Below are 22,442 nucleotides of genomic sequence, written 5' to 3'. Positions count from 1 at the left end.
TCCGAGCCCTCGACTCGGCAGACCTCCGAAGCAAAAACGTTGACGTTTTGACAACCTTGGGAAGTTGCTTTTTAAAAGACTCCCCACTTGATCATGAAGCAGAATGCACATGTGGAATAAAACAATGCAAGAAATAATTTAGAGTTGGCAACCTCGGAAGCTGCCATATACCGAGTCAGAGCATTGGTCCATCTGGCTCTGTATCGTCTACACAGACTGGCAGTGGCTTCTCCAAGGAGATGCCAGGTGGGGAACTCGGAAGCTGCCATCTACCGAGTCAGACCATTGGCCCATGTAGCTCCGTATTGTCTACACAAACTGGCAGGGGTTTCTCCAAGGTTGCAGGCAGGAGTCTCTCTCAGCCCTATCTTGGAGATGCTGCCAGGGAGGGAATCTAGGAACCTTCTGCATGCAAGCAGGCAGGTGTTCTTCTCAGAGCAGTCCCATCCCCTGAGGAGAAGATCTTCCCGTGCTCACACCTGTAGTCCCCCATTCAAGTACAAACTAGGGCGGACCCTGCTTAGCAAAGGGGACAACTCATGCTTGCTGCCAGAAGACCAGCTCTCCGCTCACAACCCGAATTGCATCCTTGACCTCCCTGGTTCTGTCTTTCCCTAGAAAGTTGGTACTTCCTTTTGCCACGTAAACAGCTCTGAGAACGTCTTTCTTTTGCCGAAAAGCAGGACATAGAAATGCTAAATCAGAGCCATAAAGCTCTCAGAGGTGAGGAGCTGTGCTCTTTAACCTGCAAGTTGCTCCCCCTGCTAAAATAACAACCGTTCTCTTAAATTTGCCATCCTCTGTGTTTGTGTACATGTCACATAGGGCGTCCTCCTGGGTTATTTTTACCCCGATTTTCAATTCGGCAACGTGGGCTAAAAATAAGCGGTCTCCATGGTGACAGCTGGCAACTGTGAGAAGCACGTCTCCTGCAAAGAGACCCACAAAAGAACACGGGAACTCTGGGGTTTGGAAATATCAGTCAAGACAATACCCCTGTCAGCTCCCTGCCCCCTTGTTTTGTGAGCACACAGAATAGATTTGCAACCATTTGCAAATCTATTTGCAAATATATGGGCGATGGAGCTGGACAGAGCTTGGGGGAAGAAGCCCCTTGCTGGGTTGAACAGCAGGCTTGAATGGAGGGCCAGGGCCCAATCCACCAGGCAGGGCTCCTATGCAAAGCCCCCACTGAAACCAAGGAGAGCTCACACAGGAGAGTGGGTCTTGTGGTCGCAGGCTGGAATTGTCCCCTTTGCAAAGCAGGGTTTGCCTTGGTTTGAAGTTGGGTGGGTGGCTACATGAGAGTGCTGTCTGTTGTAAGACAGTCCTCTTTGGGGATGGGGCTGTATGAGAGAGAGCATCTGCGTTGCATGCAGGAGGTCCCCGGTTCAATCCTTGGCAGCATTTCCAGGAAGGGCTGAGAGAGACTCCTGCCTGAAACCTTGGAGAACCGCTGCCAATCAGCCCTATCTTGGAGACGCCAGGGAGGGAACCTGGGACCTTCTGCGTGCAAGCATGCAGATACTCTTCCACTGAGCTACGGCTCCCATCCTCTAGGGGTGTGCACAAAACCGGCTGGCCGGTTCGATTCGAGTCCAAACTGGACCTGGACGAGACTGGGCCAGTTCAGTTCTGTGCCACCTTGAATGCCCCCCCTATTGGTTCAGTTGGGGGGGTTCCATGATCCATTAACATTTGGGGGAGGGTACTCACCCCCGCCAGGGGGCTTCTCCAAGGCCGTGGGGGGGTGTCTCTGGAGGTTCCCCCTCCGGCCTCCATTATGTTGCAAATTGCCTGGTCCGGGCCTGCCTTGCATGGCGGTGGCCATTTTGGAGACTGCCACACATGCCCAGTGGGCCTCTGGACATGCATGGTGGCCTCCTAAATGGCCACCCCCATGCAGGACAAGGCCAGAATGGGCCAAAAACCTCCCGTACCGGGGCGGTTTGCAACATAATGGAGGCTGGCAGGGGGAACCTCCAGAGACCCCCCCACAACCTCGGAGAGGCCCCCCAGAGGGGGTGAATACCATTTTTTTTTTTAAAAAGGGATCATGAACATACCCCGTCCCCGAACAGCCAGCGGGGGTGTTCAGTCTGATACTGAACCGAACCGGATGTGTATGTGTTCGGTTTGATGTTGGATTATCAAACCAAACAGGTTCGATGTTGAACGTATTTGACATCAAACCTGTTCAACAGCGAATCTGTTTGCACATCCCTACCACCCCCTAAGGGGAATACATTCCAGTGCTCATGTGTAGTCCCCCATTCAAATGCAAACTAGGGCAGGTCCTGCTTAGCAACGGGAACAATTTATGCTTGTTGCCACAAGACCAACTCTCTCCTCCTCTGGACTACAATTCCCATCACCTCCCACCTCAATGGCCTTTGGCAAGACAACATCTGGGAACTCTAGTTTGAGAACCCCCCAACAGAGCATGTTTCCAAGGATTTGATTCTTGCAGGCATCAGACCCTGTCTGAATGGGAGGCCGGGAGTTCAGTGGATGCCTTTGAGAACCCCCTTTTCTGTGATCTTTGTGTCTGTTTCTCTTTCAGTGCAGCGGAGGCTGTGGACAGGGCCGAATGATCAGGCATGTATACTGCAAAACCAGCGACGGGCGTGTGGTGCCGGAATCTCAGTGTAACCTAGAGAGTAAGCCGCTTGCAATCCATCCTTGTGGGGATAAGAATTGCCCTTCGCACTGGCTGGCCCAGGACTGGGAAAGGGTAAGCGAGAATCTCGGGGCTGGGTTTCCTTCTCTTGTGATGGTTGCTCCTTGCACTGTAGCTTTCTCTCTTCAGTGCTGGAGAAAGCAAATCAACGGTTGCTACACTTCTCATTTTGGCCGGCGGGGCGGGGCGGGGCGGGGAAGGGATGGCAAAGAATGTTATTGCAACTATTTTGCTGTGCGTTACATACTTATAGAGGTCAGGAAACTGATGGTAGTTTATTTACCGTACGAGGGACGGTTGTTTGACATTTTCACACTGATTCAGAAAATGGGTCACATTCCTCTTAGAAAATAATGCAATTTTGGATTAGCCCAAACCTTCCAGTCTGCTTTCTGGGCTAGATTCCTCTTCCTGCCCGTTGCTTCAGCAGCCATGAAGCAACTTCGTCAGAACCATCTGCATTTTTAAGCAGAGATGTGCACGAAACGAATTTTCTGATTTGTTTCGCATTGGAATCAAATTCCAAAAATTTGTTTGGAATTGGAATCAAATTCGAATCTGGTCCAAAAATTCGATTCAAAGCATGCAAAAAAAAAAAAAAATGGAATGGGGAGAATGGTCAATACCAACCCAGCTGAAACCTGCAGGGGGGATGACCCTGCACCCCTCTGCACACATGGTCTAATCCAGCCCAGTTCCTAGCCAGAAAGGAAGCAAAAGGGCTGGATTGGATCCTGGGAGGCTGGAGGAGGCTCTTACTTCCCTGGTTGCACAGGCTCCTGATGCTTGATCTGGGGTAGAGTGAGTGAAGGTGGCTTCTTTAAACAGTGGAGGCCTTTGAAAATAACTCTTTCACGCTATAGAATTGTAATGTATGATCACTGTATTGTCTGATGCTTTGCTGCCAGATTCCAATCTGGTGGATGGGGGAGTGGGAAATATCGAGTGGATGGGGGAGTGGGAAACTTGCTACCCCCTGAATTCATCTCTCTATGGGGGGGTGGGGGGTGGAGAAGCAGCATTTATTTATTTGCTAGAAACATTTAATATACCACCCACTCCGAAGACTCTGGGCAGTGCACACAATCATGCAAAACAAGGCAACATTAAAAATTACATTCTAAATTAAAAACTAAAGTAACTAACAAAAGGGGGGAAGAAACAAATAGGTAAACTACAGGGCAAAGGCCTGGCGAAAAAGAAAAGTCTTCAATAGAGATTTGAATGTACTTCCATGCACTTTAGTACTCTTCCATTAACTTAAATGTAGGGATGTGCAAACTGATTCAAATTCGAATAGATTTGACTTGAATCTGGGTGATTTGAGTGATTCAAATTTGAATTGAATCACCCCTTAAAGGGTGATTCAATTCGCATTTGAATCAAATTTTTGAAATTCGATTCAGATTTGATTCAAGATCTGTTTGGCATCTTTTAAAAACCATTCAGGCCCTCGATTGGTTAAAAAAGGTGCCAAAGAGAGTCAAATCAATTTGAATTCAATTTGAATTCGAATCAAATTTTTAGACCATTTTCAAATTTGATTCAAATGAATTTTTGTAATTTGATTCAAATTCAAAATGAATAAAAAAAATTCCTTTCATGCACATCTCTGCTTCAGTGCTCTTTGGACAAAGACAATGTGGACAATGTGGCAGGGGATGATGGAAGTTGTAGTCCTATTTATTTGTTTGTTTGTTTGTTTAGTTATTATTTATTTATTTCATTTATATACTGTCCCATCCAAATGGCTCTGGGCAGTGCACAACAACAAAAATAAAGCCCCACAATTCAGTCCTTTAAAAACAATCCTTACAGAACGATTTGAAAACAGCATAAAACCATTAACAATTAAAACATTTAAAACAATTAAAAAACCCTGGAAGGCCAGGCTCTCCTGAGGCCAACGATGAATTCAAACTACGGACTTCTGCAGAATATCAGGGCTCTTTCAGTAGTTGGGTGGTATTCTGGACAGCTTCACACAGCCTTGAGGAAGGAGCCATTAGGAAAAACGGCTCTCACAAAGATGGACTCAGTCTAGTAGGAGAGGGAGCTCACCATGACCTCTCCCCGATGCTGGAGCACCCACCCCCAAATCCTTCCTTCTGGTCCTTCTCTGATCGGCTCTTCCCTCTGGCAGTGTAACACCACGTGCGGCCGAGGGGTGAAGAAGCGGATTGTGTTGTGCCTTGAGATTGTCAACGGGAAAATAAAAACTCGCAGCCCATCGGAATGTGAAATTGCCAAGAAACCCACCGAGGAATCCACCTGCTTTGAGCGACCTTGCTTTAAGTGGTACACGACCCCTTGGTCCGAGGTGAGTGGTGGGGAGTGGGGGGAGATCTTCACGGGGTGGGGGAGAATCTGCACTTTGATGTGTGAAGTCAGTTTGCCCTGGCAGGATTAGTGGTCAGAGCTGGCCTCTGGTGAACAAGGTGGATCTGGGTTCAAGTCCTGCAATGGACACAGTGTGTAGCTGTGCGCAGCCTCAGTTTGCCATCTGAAAAATGGGGATAAGAGGATTCCAGCACTATTTCTGCTGTAGTGCTGTGGAACACAGTAAATCTTGGGGTGGACTTTGTAATGTTAAACCAGAAGAATATCAATGGAGAAGGGCGAGTTAGGATCTGGGTGGCTTGGATTCCTCGAACCAGTCTGCCCAGTTATAGCTCCATCCTTGTGGCTGGGGGTAATACGGATATGACAAATATTTATATACCGCTTTTCAATAGAAGTTCCCAAAGTGGTTTACATAGGAATGAATGAATGAATGAATGAATAAATAGGCTCCCTGTCCCCAAAGGGCTCACAATCTAAAAAAAGAAACATAAGATAGACACTCGCAACGAGAGATGTGCACACTGATTCAAGTTGAATCAATTCGAGCTCGAATCAAGCCGATGTGAATGATTCAAACTCGAATCAAATCGCCCTTAGAAGAAAGGGCCTGATTTGAGTTTGAACTGAATCAACCCTGCTAGAGTGATTCTAGCACATTCTGGTGGGCTTTCCCCCCTTGCTGATTGATTTTCTGGCACTGGCTTGCTATTGGCTTGAGATCTCCTTGCTTCTTGGTTGGCTTATCATACAGATCAAGTGTTGTCCTGGGCAACTGTGCCCCCACTGACTGGGAGGAAGGGGGAAACAAAAAAGGAGGGAATTTCAAAATGTTTTCAAAGGGTCTGGGAGAGAGCAGAGAGAGCCCTTAATGTGCCCTTGAGAAGGATACATCAGGAGAGGAGGGAGGAAAGAATCAAGGAAGGTATGATTTTGTGGTTTTCTTTTCTCAGCACTGTGATATTGCTGCTATATTATTAACTATCTGGTTATGCTGGATTTCAGTTTGACAAAGGCAGAAATTGGGTGCCTGCCTGTCTGCCTTGAGTTGTGGTTTGGTCTGTGAGATGGTGTTGTGGTGAGAAATGGACAGTGACGGCTTAGCTTTGTTTGTGTGTGTGTGTGTGTGTGTGTGTGTGTGTGTGAGAGAGAGAGAGAGAGAGAGAGAGAGAGAGAGAGAGAGAGATATTTCTTGGTGATTGCTGTGATGAGCTCCATGTCTGGCCTTGAGAGTAACTTGTGCTTCACTCACTGCACTGGTCTGCTCTGCATTCTGCATTCTGCACTGCAAGATGTACTCAGTCAAAATGTGGCTGAAGACGTTATCCTAGTTGAGCTTATGGCTATGCTTGCTGCTAAGTAATGGTGCTACTGTGGCAGCTGTTGCAATGCTAGGAATGTAATGAGTCATAATTGTGTGTGGGAATGCAGCTTGTGCCAATGATGTTAATGCAGTGCAGGCACTGTGGCTGGCAGTGGATTCTGGGTCAGTGATTCTTTTTTGGCCATTTTTGGACTGTGTGTTTGGCAAAATGTGTTTTGTGTTGGGAGGGACTATGTGCTGTTCTGCAGTGGGTTGAAAAATCTGTTCACTCTGCTTGTTTCAGCCATAGGGAACAATGGGGGACTCAAAACACCCTATTCCCTATGGGTCGGTCCAAGGGGCATCAAAGTGGGTTCGGTGGTACGGTGTGATGGGGGTTTGGGGGAAAGGTTAAAAAAATGGTTAGGTGGTAGGTAGCACTCATCATGCCCTACCACTCAGCCCGCTTTGCAGTCTCTTGGACCTACCCATGGGGAACAATGGGGTGATTTGAGTTCCCCATTTCCCCCTATGGCCGAATCACTTGAATTGATTCGAGTTGATTCGTCAAAATAGCCGGTAATGGCCACTGTTTCGACAGATTGATTTGAGCATTTTGCAATCCGACGCGAACTCAAACTCCAATTTGTTCCCTTCCCTGCCAGCCACAGCCCCCGGAGGGATGCTGTGGTGGGGCTTGAGGGTCAGTGCTCTCCCTCTGCTCAATAAATAGCAGCACCACTTTTAAAAGGCGCTTCTTTGCTCGCTGGCGGCGGTGGGACAAGGTCTTGCTGGCGAATCCCTTCTTCACTGACCACTGCACGTGTGTCAGCGTGCGCCCGCCGAAGCCATGCCCCCTGCATCCACGTCAAGACACAAGGAGCGTGGTCTGTGCCAGGATGAGGCTATTCAGCCGCGCCACAAAGTTCCCCCTCTTGCCAAATTGCTGACTGGGTGCTCCTTTTTTGGCCTCATCGAGAGAGGAGCACCCAGTCAGCGATTCAACAAACTGCAGTGTTGCAGCGGGGCGGAACAGCCCCATCCCGGCCCAGACCGCAGGGGAAAGCCCCGAGTCGGACAGCGTTCCAGTGCCTTGTGCTCCCAGCCTATGAACCCACCAGCTTGGTGTGGGAGGGTTGAGAGCAGGGGGTGCTCTGGGCGAGGAGGTGCCTTGGCGACTCTCCCAGCCCCTGGTGGGGTCTCCACGCCTGCTTCATTATCCCCTGGGCCCAGCACCTTGGGTCCGGAGTTTGAGAATCCCTGCAGTCGACAATCCCTGCAGTAATCTCAAAGATCCGGTAGAAGGCTTGTCCATACGGCCATGAACTGGGAAGGGCAAGCATCCTACCCAGCTTTGGGAGCTGTGAGCGCTCCCCGGCTGCCACCGTGAGGACAGTTTTTCCTCCAGCTTCTCTCCACAGCTGGGGACGGAATCCAAGTAGGGCGCACTCGCCCTCCCCAACCGATGCTTCTCTGGTGATCACACCCCCTGCCTTCTACCATCTACTCACACACAGCCGAAAATTGGGAGGGCACGTAGCCCCTTGAAGCTCCGATAATGGTTGTCTGGCCAAGCCTTCTCCCTGATCGTTGAGAATGTCAAATTAGGCACCCTGCCCTCCTTCCTTGCTTTTTACTCACAATGACTGGAAATGAGCTCCTGAAGCTTGAAAGGACACTTCTCCTACCCACAGGAACCCATGAAGCTGCCATATACTGAGTCAGACCCTTGGTCCATCTCACTCAGTCTTGTCTGCACAGACTGGCAGCGGCTTCTCCCAGGTTGCAGGCAGGAGTCTCTCTCAGCTCTATCTTGGAGATGCTGCCAGGGAGGGGACTTGGAACCTTCTGCTCTTCCCAGAGGGGCTCCATTATCCCCTAAGGGGAATATCTTATAATGCTCACACCTCGTCTCCCATTCAAATGCAAACCAGGGCAGCCCCTCTTCACAAAGGGGACAATGCAGTTAACAGTCGGGTGAAAAAGACTGGATTCATAAAGGTGGAGGCAGTTCTTCGTGCACCTTGCTTCCTCCTATTAAGGCCGTAAAAACCAGAAGCAGTGCTTTGCATCCAGGCCAGACACCATCTGGGTTCTTTTGGAGGAGAGCTGGCCTTGTGGTAGCAAGCATGACTTGTCCCCTTTGCTACGCAGGGTCTGCCCTGGTTTGCATTTGAATGAGAGACTACATGTGAACACTGGAAGATATTCCCCTTGGGGGATATGCTGCAGAGTTGCCATGCTCCTTGGAAGTTTGGGTTTCACCCAGATTTTAAGCATCTCACCCAGTTTGTTTAGACCAGGGATTCTCAACATTGGGTCCCCAGATGTTATTGGACTTCAGCTCCCATAATCCCCAGACCCAGTGGCCTTTGGTTGGGGATTATGGGAGTTGAAGTCCAGTAACATCTGGGGACCCAACATTGAGAATCCCTGGCTTAGACCACCCAGATTTGCCCAGATTTCAGCTTTCATATTTTTATTTTTATTTTAAAGCTAAACTCTAGCCCTTGTGGAAGCAGAGTTATGGAGCAAAACATGCAGCCACTATACAGCTCAAAAATTATTTCCAAGCCAATTTACATAATATGCAAATTAGGCACCCAGATTTGGAAAGACAGAATATGGCAAACTTTTTTTTTTTTTTGCACTTTATTTTTATTAGTTTTCTGCCAGAATATGGCAAACTGATGGGGCCACTCTGGGAAGAGCCCCTGCCTGCTTGCATGCAGAAGGTTCCAAGTTCCCTCCCCAGTAGCATCTCCAGGTAGAACTGGGAGAGATTCCTGATTGCAACCTTAGGGAAGCCGCTGCCAGTCTGGGTAGACAATACTGAGCTAGATGGACCAAGGGTCTGACTTGGTTAGAAGGCAACTTCCTATGTTCCTATGGAGCTGGAGTTAAATGCTTTGGTTTGCTCACTCCAAGCAGCAAGCTGCGTTGTGGACAAAAAGGATGCTTTCAAGGTGCCTTCAAAAGCAGCCCCAGGTATGAAAGGGCAACACAGTGGAAGCAAACTCGAAAAGAAATGAAGGCGAGAGCTGTCATCTCGCAGCTGCTCCCATTCAAAGCTGTCTCCGCTGAATAAATTGTCCTGCACTGATTGATCCAGGAACATAAACCAAGCCCAGCTAACACTTGAGTTGACTGATCTGCTGAATTGAATTGGTTCACAGTGAGGCCCCCTAATGAAGGTTAGGCATTAACCTTCAGCCTTTCCTGCTGTGAATTTCAGCTTCCTTACCAGGCGGAACTGAAAGACCCGCAGGGGGAGAACATTCCCCTTCCCTTGCTCTCTGCTCTGCAACCCCAAAGAAGAAAGCACAGCCAGTTCAGATTACATCTTGGCAGGCAGCACCCGGCCCCCAGCCACTAACACGGTGCAAGAGCTGCTTTGGCACAGGCAGCCGGGGCCCTCATCAGCTTCTGGCAGTTGCGTCCAAATCTCAGCTGGCTGAGCGGGGGCTGCAGCCTGTGCCAGGCGAGAGCCAAAGGGCAAGAGTTCATCTCCCACTTGAAGGCCCCAAGAGAATGGAAGATAGGAAGCTGCCACATACTGAGTCAGGCCCTTGGTCCATCTCGCTCAGTGTCGTCTACCTGGACTGGCAGCGGCTTCTCCAAGGTTGTAGGCTGGAGTCTCTCTCTGTGCCCTACCTGTAGATGCTGTCAGTGAGGGAACCGGGAACCTTCTGCATGCAAAGCAGATGCTCTGGGGAATGTATTAAAATGAATGAGGAGAGCTGGTCCTGTGGTAGCAAGCCTGATATGTCCCCTTAGCGAAACAGGGTCTGCCCTGGTTGCATATGAAAAGGAGACTAGAAGTGTGAGCACTGGAAGAGATTTCCCCCAGGGGATGGAGCCGCTCTGGGAAGAGCATCTAGGTTCCAAGTTCCAAGGGAGGGAGGGAGAATGGCGAAGCTCTTCAGGGAGGGCGTTCCAAAGCCAAGGGGCCACAACTGAAAAGGCCCTGTCTCTAGTCCCCACCAACCAGATCTATCTATCTATCTATCTATCTATCTATCTATCTATCTATCTATCTAAAATTAATAATTATTAATAATTTTTTTCCCCATTTCTGTTGTTGGTTAGATTTTTATACTGCCTCACCCAGATGGCTCTAGGTGATTCACAAATATGAAAACAGATAAAAGCAAAATAAATAACTCATTCAACCCAGATGAGATTAAAACCAGTTCCAAAGGGCACGTACTTCTTCTGAGTCCATGTTTCTGTTTTTGTTTTGTCCTGTGGATCTTTCATGCCATTGTTTTCACTACTAAACTTTTGAATCAAATATCTTTTTGTTATGGCTATGACTAAACAAACCAACTGATTGAATGGAAACTGAAGAAGTGTGTGTGTGTGTGTGTGTGTGTGTGTGTGTGTGTGCTTAGAAATGTCCCCCTGCTGGTTTTGAGAATATTCCCATCCTCTCTAGGTTGTGCTGCCGTTTGGCAGTTCTTTGCTACCCCATAGACTGCTGTTGCCTCTGTTTAAAAACCACAATCAACCCCCTGCTTCTTTTTCCTGCATACACAGTGTACGAAAACCTGTGGGATTGGTGTGAGGATGCGGGATGTCAAATGCTACCAGGGCAAGGATCTTGTCCGGGGCTGCGATCCACTCATCAAGCCTGTCGGCAAACAGACCTGCGATCTTCAGCCGTGCCCAACTGAACCACCAGGTCTGGGAACTTGGGAGGGTGGGGAGAGGGGGTGTTTTTAAGGCATGGGGAACTCCAGTGTGCAGAAAACATAGCAAATAGGATCATGCCAGTATAGCATCAAAGCTATGGCTGTCGGGGGAGCACTTCTATAAACCTGGAGTCAGGTCATTTCAGGATGGAACTTGAAGCTTGCCTCCCAAACGACAACTAGTGGTACTACGACGGATATTTATATACCACTTTTCAACCAAAGTTCTCAACGCGGCTTACATAGAAAAAACAAATAATACATAAATAAGATGGTCCCCTGTCTCCAAACAACATTCTTCCATCTTTGATAATGATCATTTAAAATGATCTCTACGATCCTGTTGTTATGTGTGGATACATGTCTTACAAGATTGAAGAATGTTGCATCACAATATAACATATACTATTGCCATTCGTGTCGCAGTATCGGTTTCTACATTTTCGTTCTGTGTCGGACGATACGGCCCCCCTTTCTGGTGCTGACTCGGTATAAGGCAGCTTCTTATGGAGAAGTGTGCTCCGTGGCGGTCTCACGCCTGGCCCTCCTCACCTTCTCTTTTCCTCCTGCAGACGACAGCTGCCAGGATCAGGCTGGGACGAACTGTGCGCTGGCCATCAAGGTGAATCTCTGCAGCCACTGGTACTACAGCAAAGCCTGCTGCCGCTCTTGCAGGACCCCCCATTCCTAAGAGGGGGCGGAAGGAGCAAGGGACCCGCCAGGCCTGACGGGCAGCCAGGGGGCTGACTCGGCCCTTTCCCGCCGCCATGTTGTTGCCACCGAGGAGATGGGCAGAAAGCCGGCAGAGTGGCAGCGGCAGCACCCCCCTCGGCCTTGGTCCTCTCTCTTACACCCTCTCCTGCTCCAGAACGTGCCACTCTCTTTGGCCCCAAGGCAGGACCTTTGCTACTACTGTCGACCGGCCTCCGCTGCTGCTCAGAGAACAGTTGTGTACATAGCAGCTTGAATACTTGCTCATGCCTGGTGGTCTCTGAACAGCTTTATCCCTGGTTTCTCGCCATTATCACAACATTTGAGCAGCGTGGGCCTTTCCCTTTTTGACAGCCGTGCCCCCAACGCCCCACCCCGCGCAAAACTCTGCATTTGCACACATCCTTTCCACCTTCTCATTTGAATCCATTTGCATCCAGAGCCCTCCTGAACTGCCCAGTTTGCATGTTTTTGGCTCTCCCTGTGGAGTTGCCAAGGAGAAGTTTCTTCCTTTGTAACATCCAATTTGCTCTTTGCATGACATCTGATCAATCAGATCAACTGCTACGTCAGCTATCACCTTGCTCCTTTCCTGGGCAAGCTGTCTGCCTTTAAACAGATTTGTTTAAAGTGACACATGTATCTTTTATTTTCTTAAAAACAAACAAATAAAAGGGAGCAGTTGCAAAACTGCAGGGATTGTATACTGGGAAGGGCAAAAACAGGTCTCGGTGATGGCATGGGCACTAGCCAGTCTCTGCCATCACTCACAGCCAGCTGTTACTACAATTGTTTTAAAAACATAACGCAACAGGATCCTGGAGAGGAAAAGGTACCCTTGGACTGAATGTGTTGTGAGCACTTGCAGGCTGCTCTATGCTTTCTTTACCTGTTGAATGTCAGCCTCTCACTGGCTATTCCTTCCCTACTTCCACATACTGTATCCTTTACTCTTTTTTTATTTTTGGCAACAATGAGTTGAAATTAATGCTGCCCAGGTGACTAAGCCAAAGCCTCTGAGATGTAATATTTAGGTGTGAACTTTTTCAGAGAATTTTATCTTGTAACCAAACTCCAGGCCTGTAGTCCTTAATTAAAGTGACATAATGCCAACATATTGTATAGAATAATGAAAACATAACTGCACTTTATATCACAAAGAGAGTCACGTGCTCTTTTTTAATATATTTGTTTACAAACGGTGAACTTTATCCTTTAACCGTAGATCTGTACCCGTATGTATATTTTAAATAAAATTTGTCATATTTATGGTGCCAGCTTTGTGTCTGCTTAACGTTCTTTCATTTGGTTTGCAAAGAGAGAGCAGAGCTGGTCCAGGAGAGCTAGTCTTGTGGTAGCAAGCATGACTTGTCCCCTTAGCTAAGCAGGGGCCGCCCTGGTTGCATATGGATGGGAGACTAGAAGTGTGAGCACTGGAAGATCTTCCCCTCAGGGGATGGAGCCGCTCTGGGAAGAGCATCTAGGTTCCAAGTTCTCTCCCTGGCAGCATCTCCAAGATAAGGCTGGGAGAGAGACTCCTGCCTGCAAGCTTGGAGAAGCTGCTGCCAGTCTGTGAAGACAATATTGGGCTAGATAGACCAGTGGTCTGACTCAGTATATGGCTGCTTCCTATGTTCCTAAGAGGGCAAGATTTTTCTCCTTTCTTATCATACTAGACTGGGGGTGGGGGGAGGCGGTCCAAAGATAGTAGCATGGTCAGGATCGACAAAGCTCAGTTCTTCACACAATGCATAATTACCTTATGGAACTCATGGCTGCAGGGTAGGCTAGCTGGGCCTCTGGTCTGATCCAGCAAAGGGTGCAATCCAACCCAGAAGTTCTCCAGCACAGCTGCCTTAAAATGAAACGGAACTGCACAAAACCACTCCCTGTGCCCTGCTGTGAGATTCACGGGGAGGCCGAGGGGACAGATACCTCCTACCTTGTAGGGTTGTTGTAAAGACCAGAAACATAAAAATGCTTTGTCAGCTGACCTCTTCCCACAGAAACGGCAAGCCATACACATACCTCAGGGATTTCATGGGCAGACTACTGCCAATAGATTTAAAGTGAAGGAGTTGTTTCTAGAGCCTACCATATCTGCTGGGTTGCAAACATCAACTAGGTGACAAGAGATTTACATTATATTTTTAAGTAAACTGCCCCGAGCCACTTTTGGAAGGGCAGTATAGAAATCAAATCAAATCAATCACTCAGTCAAAAAGAGATACCACCCCTTCCAATATGGTGCAGATCTGCAGTAAAATGGAAGAGATGCAGCAATTTAAAATTTGACTCTTAAACTCTAGAAAACAAGTGCTGGATATTTTTTTTGCCACCAGGACACACAAACACACACACTTTAAATGTTTTAAACATTCGGGTATATATTAAAGCATAATTTTGTGGTGGGGTTTCCACCCAGTATTTCTTAAGGCACTAGCCTCTGACATCCCCCCCACTAACAGGGTGAAATCAACTAAGGGCACAGAGCCACGATTTGGCCCACTGAGGGTTCTAAAGCCATTTTGGGGAAGGGCAAGTCCAGGCACAAGTGACTTCTTGGCTCTGCATGTGGCTGTGTGATCCTCTGGCACATCTAGAGCTGAACCAGTGGCCCCCTCTCTTCTGAGGGTGGGCTTGTAAAGGCACACAAGGTGGTGGTGAACTGCTTTTGAACTTGGAGGCTCTGCCTCATGGACACCTGCTTTTGCACAAGGAGATTCTATAGCAAAGGTATAAAGTCGGTGTTGACTCCTGGCGCCCACAGAGCCCTGTGGTTTTCTTTGGTAGAATCCAGGAGGGGTTGGCCATTGCCGCCTCCCACACAGTATGAGGTGATGATGATGCCTTTCAGCATCTTCCTATATCGCTGCTGCCCGATAGAGGTGTTTCCCGTAGACTGGGAAACACACCAGCGGGGATTCGAACCGGCAACCTCTGGCTTGGTAGTCAAGCCTTTTCCCCGCTGCGCCATTAGGCGGTGTATCCTCTGCTAACCGAACAAAGAGGCACCATTTTTAAAATGGTGGTTCTCTTTATTGAGCAGGGGGAGAACAACTGGCCCTATCCATCCCCAGCACAGCATCCCTCCAGTGACTGTTGCTGGTGTCTAACTTATGTTTCTTTTTTAACATTGTGAGTCCTTTGGGGATGAGGAGCCATTTTTATTTATTTATTTATTTATGTCTGTGTGAACCGCTTTGGAAACTTTAAGTATGCTGCTTATGAATGTGGCAACTCCGTTTAGCCAGCGCTGCTCTTCCCTTCAAGTGCCCAGCCAGATTTTCCTTTTCAAAAAGCTTGGAAACCCAGTAATCCAAAAACCTTTGACTGAATACAGAAGTTAAAGTAGTGCTTTCTCTTCCCACTTTCGTGAAAGCGTGGGAATGGCATGTCACGGCTACCCTGTTATTTGCATTTTCCAGGCTTTCCCCCTTTGGGGGAAAGGCCCAACTTCCCCCCTCCAAGTGAGGCCTAGTCCTCCCTTGAAGCCTTACTACATCGCCATGGCAACCGACGGTGCCCATCCATAAAGGCGGTGCAGGGTCTCATATACTGCCCTGGCTTTAGCCATTAGATTTGCCACCATCTTTCAGCTTGACACTGGGCTGTTGAAGGTTGTGTCCAGGCACAAATTCATGAGGTGCAGCTCACCCAATCTCTTGCTGCAGAAGTGCTTCATGCATTTCTGCCTGACACAATAAAGGTAAAGTGTGCTGTCAAGTCAATTTCAACTCTTGGTACCCACAGACTAGCCCTGTGGTTTTTCTTTTGGTAGAATACAGGAGGGGTTGGCCATTTCCATCTCCCTGCGCAGTATGAGAGGATGCCTTTCAGCATCTTCCTCTATCTCTGCTGCCAGATATAGGAGTTTCCCATAGTCTGGGAAACCTACCAGCAGGGATTTGAACCGGCAATCTTCTGCTGTTAGTCAAGCATTTCCCCGCTGCACCACTTAAGGTGATGCCTGACACAAAGCTTCCCCAAAATGCCATCTATATAGAAAATATTCAGTCACAACTTCAACAAGTCACAAGCCCAGCCAAAATTAGATAGACCGGATGGATTTCTGTCTGATGCTGTGGCTTTCAGAGAAGACCTCCAGTTACATCTCTGTATGAGTCACTGCCTTGAGCTTGTCTGCTTCCTGTGATTCATGCAGAGATCTATCTATCTATCTATCTATCTATCTATCTATCTATCTATCTATCTATCTATCTATCTATCTATCACATTATAGGCAGCTGGTTAGAGTGCTGGACTGGGACCGGGGAGACCCGAGTTCAAATCCCCATTCAGCCATGAGACTTGCTGGCTGACTCTGGGCCAGTCACTTCTCTCTCAGCCTAGCCCACCTCACAGGGTTGTTGTGAGGAGAAACCTAAGTATGTAGTACACTGCTCTGGGCTCCTTGGAGGAAGAGCAGGATATAAAATGTAAAAAAATAAAAATAGTGAAAATAAATATACCGCCCCATACAAAAAAGTCCCTGGGCGGAGATGCAATGAAGACTCTCCGAAGGAGTTCACTGAGGTTGGGTGCTTTCAGGATGGATGAAACACTCTCAAAATCTGCTTTCAATTTTAATTTAGAAAACTAAGTGTGCATCCTCTAACAGAAGCCTCAAAGCTTTCTGTTTTCTAAATGAAAGTTGAACATGCTCAGAACCCCACAAGGTGGAATTTCTCTGCCTTTGAAGAAAAAGCACACATCTCTCTCAATAGCAAAGTCAAAGATAAGTTTATTTATTTATTTTTAATTTTTGTTCTCAGTGAACCCGGAAGGTCCTGTACAAGTTTACCCTCCGTGAGGGCCAACAAAAGCCTCATGAAACGGTTCAATCAATTTCAAAGATGAGCGAAGAAAAAACAGGAAGAGCAATCACTGCCACAGGTTAACGCAACAGATCCCAACAGATTTTTTTTGGGGAGGGGGTTATTTAAAAATGGCGTCAAAACAAATGCAAGAGTTAAGAAGAATCGTACAAAATGTACCCAGAATTCCGCAGAAGCAGCTGCTGTTACGCCAGATCACTTAAAAGACGGAACACCATTCTCCAGCAAAAGACAGCGACAGGCACACTTTCTATAGGACGCAGCTCAGGTAGGATATTGAAACTCATTACAAACTCAGAGACAGAGAAAAAAAAATAACCCTCCCCACCCCACCCCCCGAAATCCCAGCACTGTTTAAGATACTGAGCTGTAAAAGAACCCACTTGTCCCTGAAAACAATACCCCACTTGCTTAAAAATGCTCAAGGTCAGAAATCCTAGCCAAGGCTGCCGGAAGTATTTTGAGTCTTAGAGAACACTTTTTCCCTCGGTGTGTGCATCTTTCTTAAAGAACCATGCCCTGCAGTCTCTGCCCTGCAGCATTTAAAAGTGTAGCAGCATCTGCAGTGTGGTTTGCGGCAGAAGTGGAAATTGGGCTGAGCGTTGGGTCCACAAGGTTGCCCATTGGTAGAAATGAATTCTCTGTTGTACTCAGGAAGGAGAAGACCTCTCGGGGAGGTCTTCTGCTCTCGTTGTGCAGCCCGAGAGAGTATAAGATGGCTGTTCACGTCTTCAAGTGGAAGGCAAAAAATTGGTCCTGTGGTCACACTGAGGGAGAGATTCCCAAGGTGAGAATGGCTGCTGAAGGGTGTGAGCATTGGATGTTCTGGGACACATATATAGAATATAGCCTCCAGACAATTTGCACGAGCCCCTTTGAAATAAATGCTGGTTTAACCCCAGTTTGACCCATGTGTGATGTCCAGAAAAATGTTCTTACTCGCATCACTAGCTATTCAAGAGGCACATTAACAAGCCAGCCACGATGGCCCCGTTGTCCTCAACCATTGAATCTGACCCACTTTCCAAATTGATCTCCAATGTTGACGTTACTGCATACATAGATCCCAATCCAGCAAGGGTCCACTGAAGCCTGCTTCTGGATATACAAGTCCCCCTTGTCCATGGGCTGTGAATAAGATCCAGCCTTTCTTTTATAACTGCTTCCCTTGTAAACACAAAGAAATGTTATGCAGGTTTTACTAAGACTTTATTCATAAGCAACTCAATTTTTCTTCTTTCCCTCCTTTTCCTTTCTGACACCATCCTCCACACTCTTGACAAACTCCCCACTTGGACAAACATCCAAACAACAAACACAAAAGATTACTAGATAGAATACTACACATTCCTCCCCTTTATAACAACCAAAATGGAATTAATTGAAAATTTAGTGACAAAACTTTGAAGTATTTTAGGTGGTCTCCTGTCACACACCTCTCCTATTTCTTGGGTTCTCTGGCTCAGGAACTGTATGTGATTTTTCTTCTGATACACAGGACTGTCCATCATTTTCATCAGCCTCATCTGTGAGGTCAAAACTGGAGGCAAGATCAAATTCCTCTCCAGTTCCTCTCTTGAGGTCAGACGACCTTCCCTCTTGTCTCATAGTATACATGCTGGAAAGTTTCGAACTGCTCCATTTCTTTCCATCATCCAATATGACAGAATATCCTTGTATTCTGATTATTTGTTTTATAAGGCAGCCATACTTTTAAAATGTCCCCCACCTGAAATGTTCGCTGTTTTGCACCCCATTTCTGATCCACAAACAATTTATATTTTTGTTGCTTCTCTCTTACTCAGTCACAAATCTCTGCATCCACAGGGTGAGATGACATGGAAAGCCCTATCAGTTGCTGCCATTGGGTAAGATGGGTGGTAGCTTTGCATCCTCTCAGCAGTTAAAATGGTGATTTTCCTGTAGTTTGATAAGCAAATAATTTCCCACAGATTTCCTCTTTCCAGGGTTCTTTTTGTGTAGTAGCCAGTTGTAAACTTCCCTTCACTAATCTGTTTATTATTCCCACTAAGCCATTCCCTCAAGGATGGTACAAGGAAATAGCGTTGTGTTTTATCCCCTGGTTCTGCAAGTATTGCTCCATTTCACAGGAGGCAAGCTGTGTCCCTTTGTCAGTCACCAGTTCTTTAGGAAGACCTCCTCTTGCAAAAACTGCCGCCATGAACTGGATCACCTTTTTTGTAGTAATGTTGTCAGCAAATGAAACTTCTGGCCACCTAGAATAGTATTCCACCATCACAATAACAAATCTTTGTTTTGTGGGTTGGTTATCAAAAGGCCTCATTATATCCAGAGCAAGTTATTGTATTGGAGTCAAGGGGGTGGTAAAAGTCTTCTGCGATTTGTCACATACAGCACAAGCCATACAGTGCCTGATTACATTTCCAGTGTGTTTGTCCATACTTGGCCACTAAAAATGTTCTCTGACTCCCTTTTAGTCAAGCTCATGCCCAGGTGACCTTCATGGGCAATTGTGATCAGTTTTGCTTGTAAGGAGGTTGGCATCCCCAAATGACGAGACCTCACCACCAGCTCCTTGAGAAGGGACAGCTGCCTTGCTACATGCATGTATGGTTGAAGATGTTCTGGTACCTTGTTTTTGCATGGCCATCCATTAGTTATGTAAGGTTTAAGTTCAGTAAGCACTTGATCAGCACTGAGGGCCATGTCGATTCAGAAGACGTGATCACTCCATGAGTGGATTTGTGCAATTACTACTCTTTCACTCTTTTCTTCTGGGATCGCCTCATAGCCTGAAAGTGGGATAAACGATCTGCAGTTGTATTCCAGAGACCTGGAAGATATTCCACCCGGAAATCAAAGTCCATAAGTCTGGGGATCCATCTGGCTATTCTTGGGGTTGCTCGACTTGATCCCCAAGTAGTCAATAAAGCAGCTAGAGGCTTATGGGGCTGACCGTAAAGTGAATTTTCTGCCCCACAGGTAAGTCCTGAAGTGCCTCACCGCCCAGAAACATGCTAGAGCTTCTTTTTCAAAGAATACATCTTATTTGTTTATTTATAAAATTTGTATACCGCCCCAAACTTTCATCTCTGGGCAGTTTACAATCTCCTCTTATGCAGTAAACACTCTGGAAGCAAACGCAACGGTATCTTCCCTGTCCCCTTTTTGCTGGGTCAAGACGGCACCCAAACCATATTCAGAAACATCCATGGTTACAAGAGTGGTTACCTTTTGGTGTCAAAAGAAGTGAGAGCAGGGCTTCTCCTCTCTCACATTTCCACTAGTCTGAAAACGAGCCTTGCAGGATGAATCCCAGTTGTGTATATCTGTGAGAACTTTTGAGCAGAGGAATTTGATAAAAAGCCAAAGACAAGTCCAAAGTTGTGAACACTGAGGCCTCTTTCAGAGTAAGCAGCATTTCATTGATACTGGGTAATGGATTACAATCCACTACCATGTTGGAGTTCATATCTCTTAAATCTACACACATTCGAACTGTACTGTTTGATTTCCATACAAGAACAAGGAGAGAGGCCCATTCCAATGAATCCACAGGCTCTATGATGTCAGCATGCTATAGTCTTAAAAGTCCCTCTTTAAGTGGTTGGTGCACAGCTCCATCATCTGTAATACGGATTTCATGCTGTTTGGATTTAACATTATCCATAGATCTTTCTGATGTTTCCAGCCCAGTACTGAGACTCCTTTTTGTGACACGTACCCTTCCCCTTCTGCAGTATGTCCTTTGTATTCCAGGACAGCGGTGAAGTATCCATTTATGGCAATAAGGGAAACTCCATCTCTTCAGGGGTAGATGTCTGAAGTCTGCAGGTGCAGATCTGATGTAGTAAAGAGTTTTGGGTAAAGTAGATGGGAAAGGATCGTGTACGGAGAACCAGGATCAGTCATCTTCTGCACTTCGTGGCCATTAACTTTTACTTGGCAATGCGGAGAAGCAGACTCTGACTCTGTCACACTTAAGTTAGGAAGTGGCCCGTCTGCCTCGTCCTTATCATATTGTGAATCAGCCATTCCCCTTCTCCCAACCCTCTTTTTGGGCAGGAATTCATCTGCGGAGTTGAGCTCTTGTTTCTTAAAAAAAATGGAGGGAAATTTGATTGTTCTGGGCTAGTTGTCCATGCTTCACTGCAATGGGGGAAACTGTATTGATTCTATCAAGTAATCTTTTGTGTTTTGTTGTTTGGACGTTTGTCCCAGTGGGGATCCTGTCGAGAGTGTGGGGGGTGGAGTCGGAAAGCAAAAGGAGGGAAAGGGGAAGGAGAGAGAATGGAGTTGCTTTTGAATAAAGCCTTAGTTAAATCAGCATTCTTCGTGTTTACAAGGGAAGCAGTTATAAAACATTTGGCGATGAGATTTTGAACCAGCTATGCGTTCAAAACCTCCCTTTTTTGGTAGCTTCTGTTACTCCGCAAAGCACCACGCCTGGCAATGGTGTCATACAAGGAGCAAATGATCAAACAGTCTGGTTCTTGAAGATGGGGACATGCCCCAAAGAGGGGTGGATGGTGCTAAATGGGTGTGGAGGAAGGGTGGGGCTGTGAGACCTAATCCAAAAGCACCTACAGGAGTCAAGGAAGCAGTTTGAGGCAGGACATTAAGAGGAACTTCCTGACTGTTAAGAGCTGTTCAGCAGTGGAACAGTCTGCCTCATGATGTGGTGGGCTTTGCTTCTTTAGAAGTTTTCAAGCAGAGTCTGGATGGCTATCTGTCAGAGATGCTGGAGCAGAGTCCTGCCCTGAGCAGGAGGTGGAGCAAATGACCTCCAAGGTGCCTTCCAATGGTAAAATCCTTCAGTTCTATATTTTCCAACTTCCAGCAATGCCCAATCCCACCATCCCTCAGGATGGATTCCAGTGCAATGAGAAAATGTGGGTGCAAGACCAGATCTTATGGACACAAGGCAAGGTGGCAGTCTGCTCTAGCTCACATTGGAAGAGATACTCAGAGATACTCCAAGGATGGGCAGAAAACGGTCACATGCCTTCTTCCAGCTAAGCAGGGGATGAGAGAGGGAGGGTGAAGATACTAGGGGGGGTTGGAGTGCGCTAGAGGCATACCTGCCACCTTTCAAAGCAGCCATGTCTGAGCCACCCTCAGTATTGCAGTGGCAAGAAAAGGAACACTTTCTTATGCATACAAAAGGGTGCCCCCCATATCAAAATCTCCTCTATATAAAAAGAAAAAGAAATTAATTTTGAACTCTAACTTTAGAAAACCCATGCATCCATCCGTCGATTTGCATACCTTCCTTTATCCCTCTGTACAGTGCTTTATTAATATATAATATCTACTATATAGATAGTTATACATCGTAACATATAAATACATTCATCCATTGAAAAGAGCCCCCCTCCCGGTGAAAAAGAGCGACGCCATTTTGAAAAGCCGCATGGGTGTAGAAAAGGGGGGCCCACTTCCGCAGGACGCATCTTTCCACCAGGTTGGCCACGGAGTCAGACGTCGGTGCTGATGCTACGGCTGCGGGAGAAGGCTTCCCGCATGGCTGAGAGGCGGTTGGGGTTGAGGGCCTGCATGCTGCTCAGGTTGACGGGCAGCTCCAGGTCTTCCTGGCTGATGGCCTTGTAGTTGACGCGGTCGCCTCCATTCCGGACCTCCTCTTCCGGCTCCTGCAGGAAGAAGGTGGGGGGCTCATAGTGTGAGCAGCTGGGGCAGACCGTCCGGCACTGGGAGTGCTTCTTGTAGGGGGAAGAGTGGTAGAGGGAGGGGCCGTTGGTCAGCGCCACGTTGCGGTTGCAGTGGAGCGGAGGGATGTGGGAATCCATGGCAAAGTCCGGCTCATCCCCGTCCTCTTCTGATTCATCCTTCTTGCAGCAGTAATACTGGGGGTGGGGGAATCAAAGGAGCCAGAG

At 47.3% G+C, this 22,442-nt stretch overlaps 3 protein-coding genes across 14 annotated transcripts in view; 2 read left to right on the top strand and 1 right to left on the bottom strand.

Moving 5' to 3' along the window:
- ADAMTSL2 (ADAMTS like 2) overlaps nt 1-13,005 on the top strand; it is a 137,806-nt gene extending 124,801 nt beyond the window's left edge. For 5 of the 6 annotated variants that reach the window (XM_053281699.1, XM_053281702.1, XM_053281698.1 and 2 more), the window contains 4 exons: nt 2,564-2,734; nt 4,824-5,000; nt 10,863-11,007; nt 11,590-13,005. In XM_053281699.1, the coding sequence (XP_053137674.1) occupies nt 2,564-2,734; nt 4,824-5,000; nt 10,863-11,007; nt 11,590-11,708 (612 nt within the window). In that variant the 3' untranslated portion in view covers nt 11,709-13,005. Of the gene's footprint in view, nt 1-2,563; nt 2,735-4,823; nt 5,001-10,862; nt 11,008-11,589 lie in introns of those variants that run through there. The other variant, XR_008312697.1, reaches the window with a different exon arrangement.
- A 1,266-nt stretch (nt 13,006-14,271) lies between these two features.
- DBH (dopamine beta-hydroxylase) overlaps nt 14,272-22,442 on the top strand; it is a 148,668-nt gene continuing 140,497 nt past the window's right edge. For 2 of the 7 annotated variants that reach the window (XM_053281716.1, XM_053281709.1), the window contains exon 1: nt 16,461-16,834. In XM_053281716.1, coding sequence (XP_053137691.1) covers nt 16,720-16,834 — 115 coding nt within the window. In that variant the 5' untranslated portion in view covers nt 16,461-16,719. Of the gene's footprint in view, nt 14,465-14,782; nt 14,867-15,258; nt 15,438-16,460; nt 16,835-22,442 lie in introns of those variants that run through there. The other 5 variants (XM_053281712.1, XM_053281710.1, XM_053281706.1 and 2 more) reach the window with 4 other exon arrangements.
- Nucleotides 16,455-22,442, bottom strand: part of FAM163B (family with sequence similarity 163 member B) — a 70,424-nt gene continuing 64,436 nt past the window's right edge. Inside the window, exon 3 of the mRNA XM_053281719.1 lies at nt 16,455-22,412. Coding sequence (XP_053137694.1) covers nt 22,026-22,412 — 387 coding nt within the window. The 3' untranslated portion in view covers nt 16,455-22,025. The remainder of the gene's footprint in view (nt 22,413-22,442) is intronic.

This window comes from Hemicordylus capensis, chromosome 17, assembly GCF_027244095.1.
Source record: "Hemicordylus capensis ecotype Gifberg chromosome 17, rHemCap1.1.pri, whole genome shotgun sequence".
Lineage (NCBI taxonomy): Eukaryota > Metazoa > Chordata > Lepidosauria > Squamata > Cordylidae > Hemicordylus > Hemicordylus capensis.
This window is presented reverse-complemented; position numbering and strand designations above follow the sequence as displayed.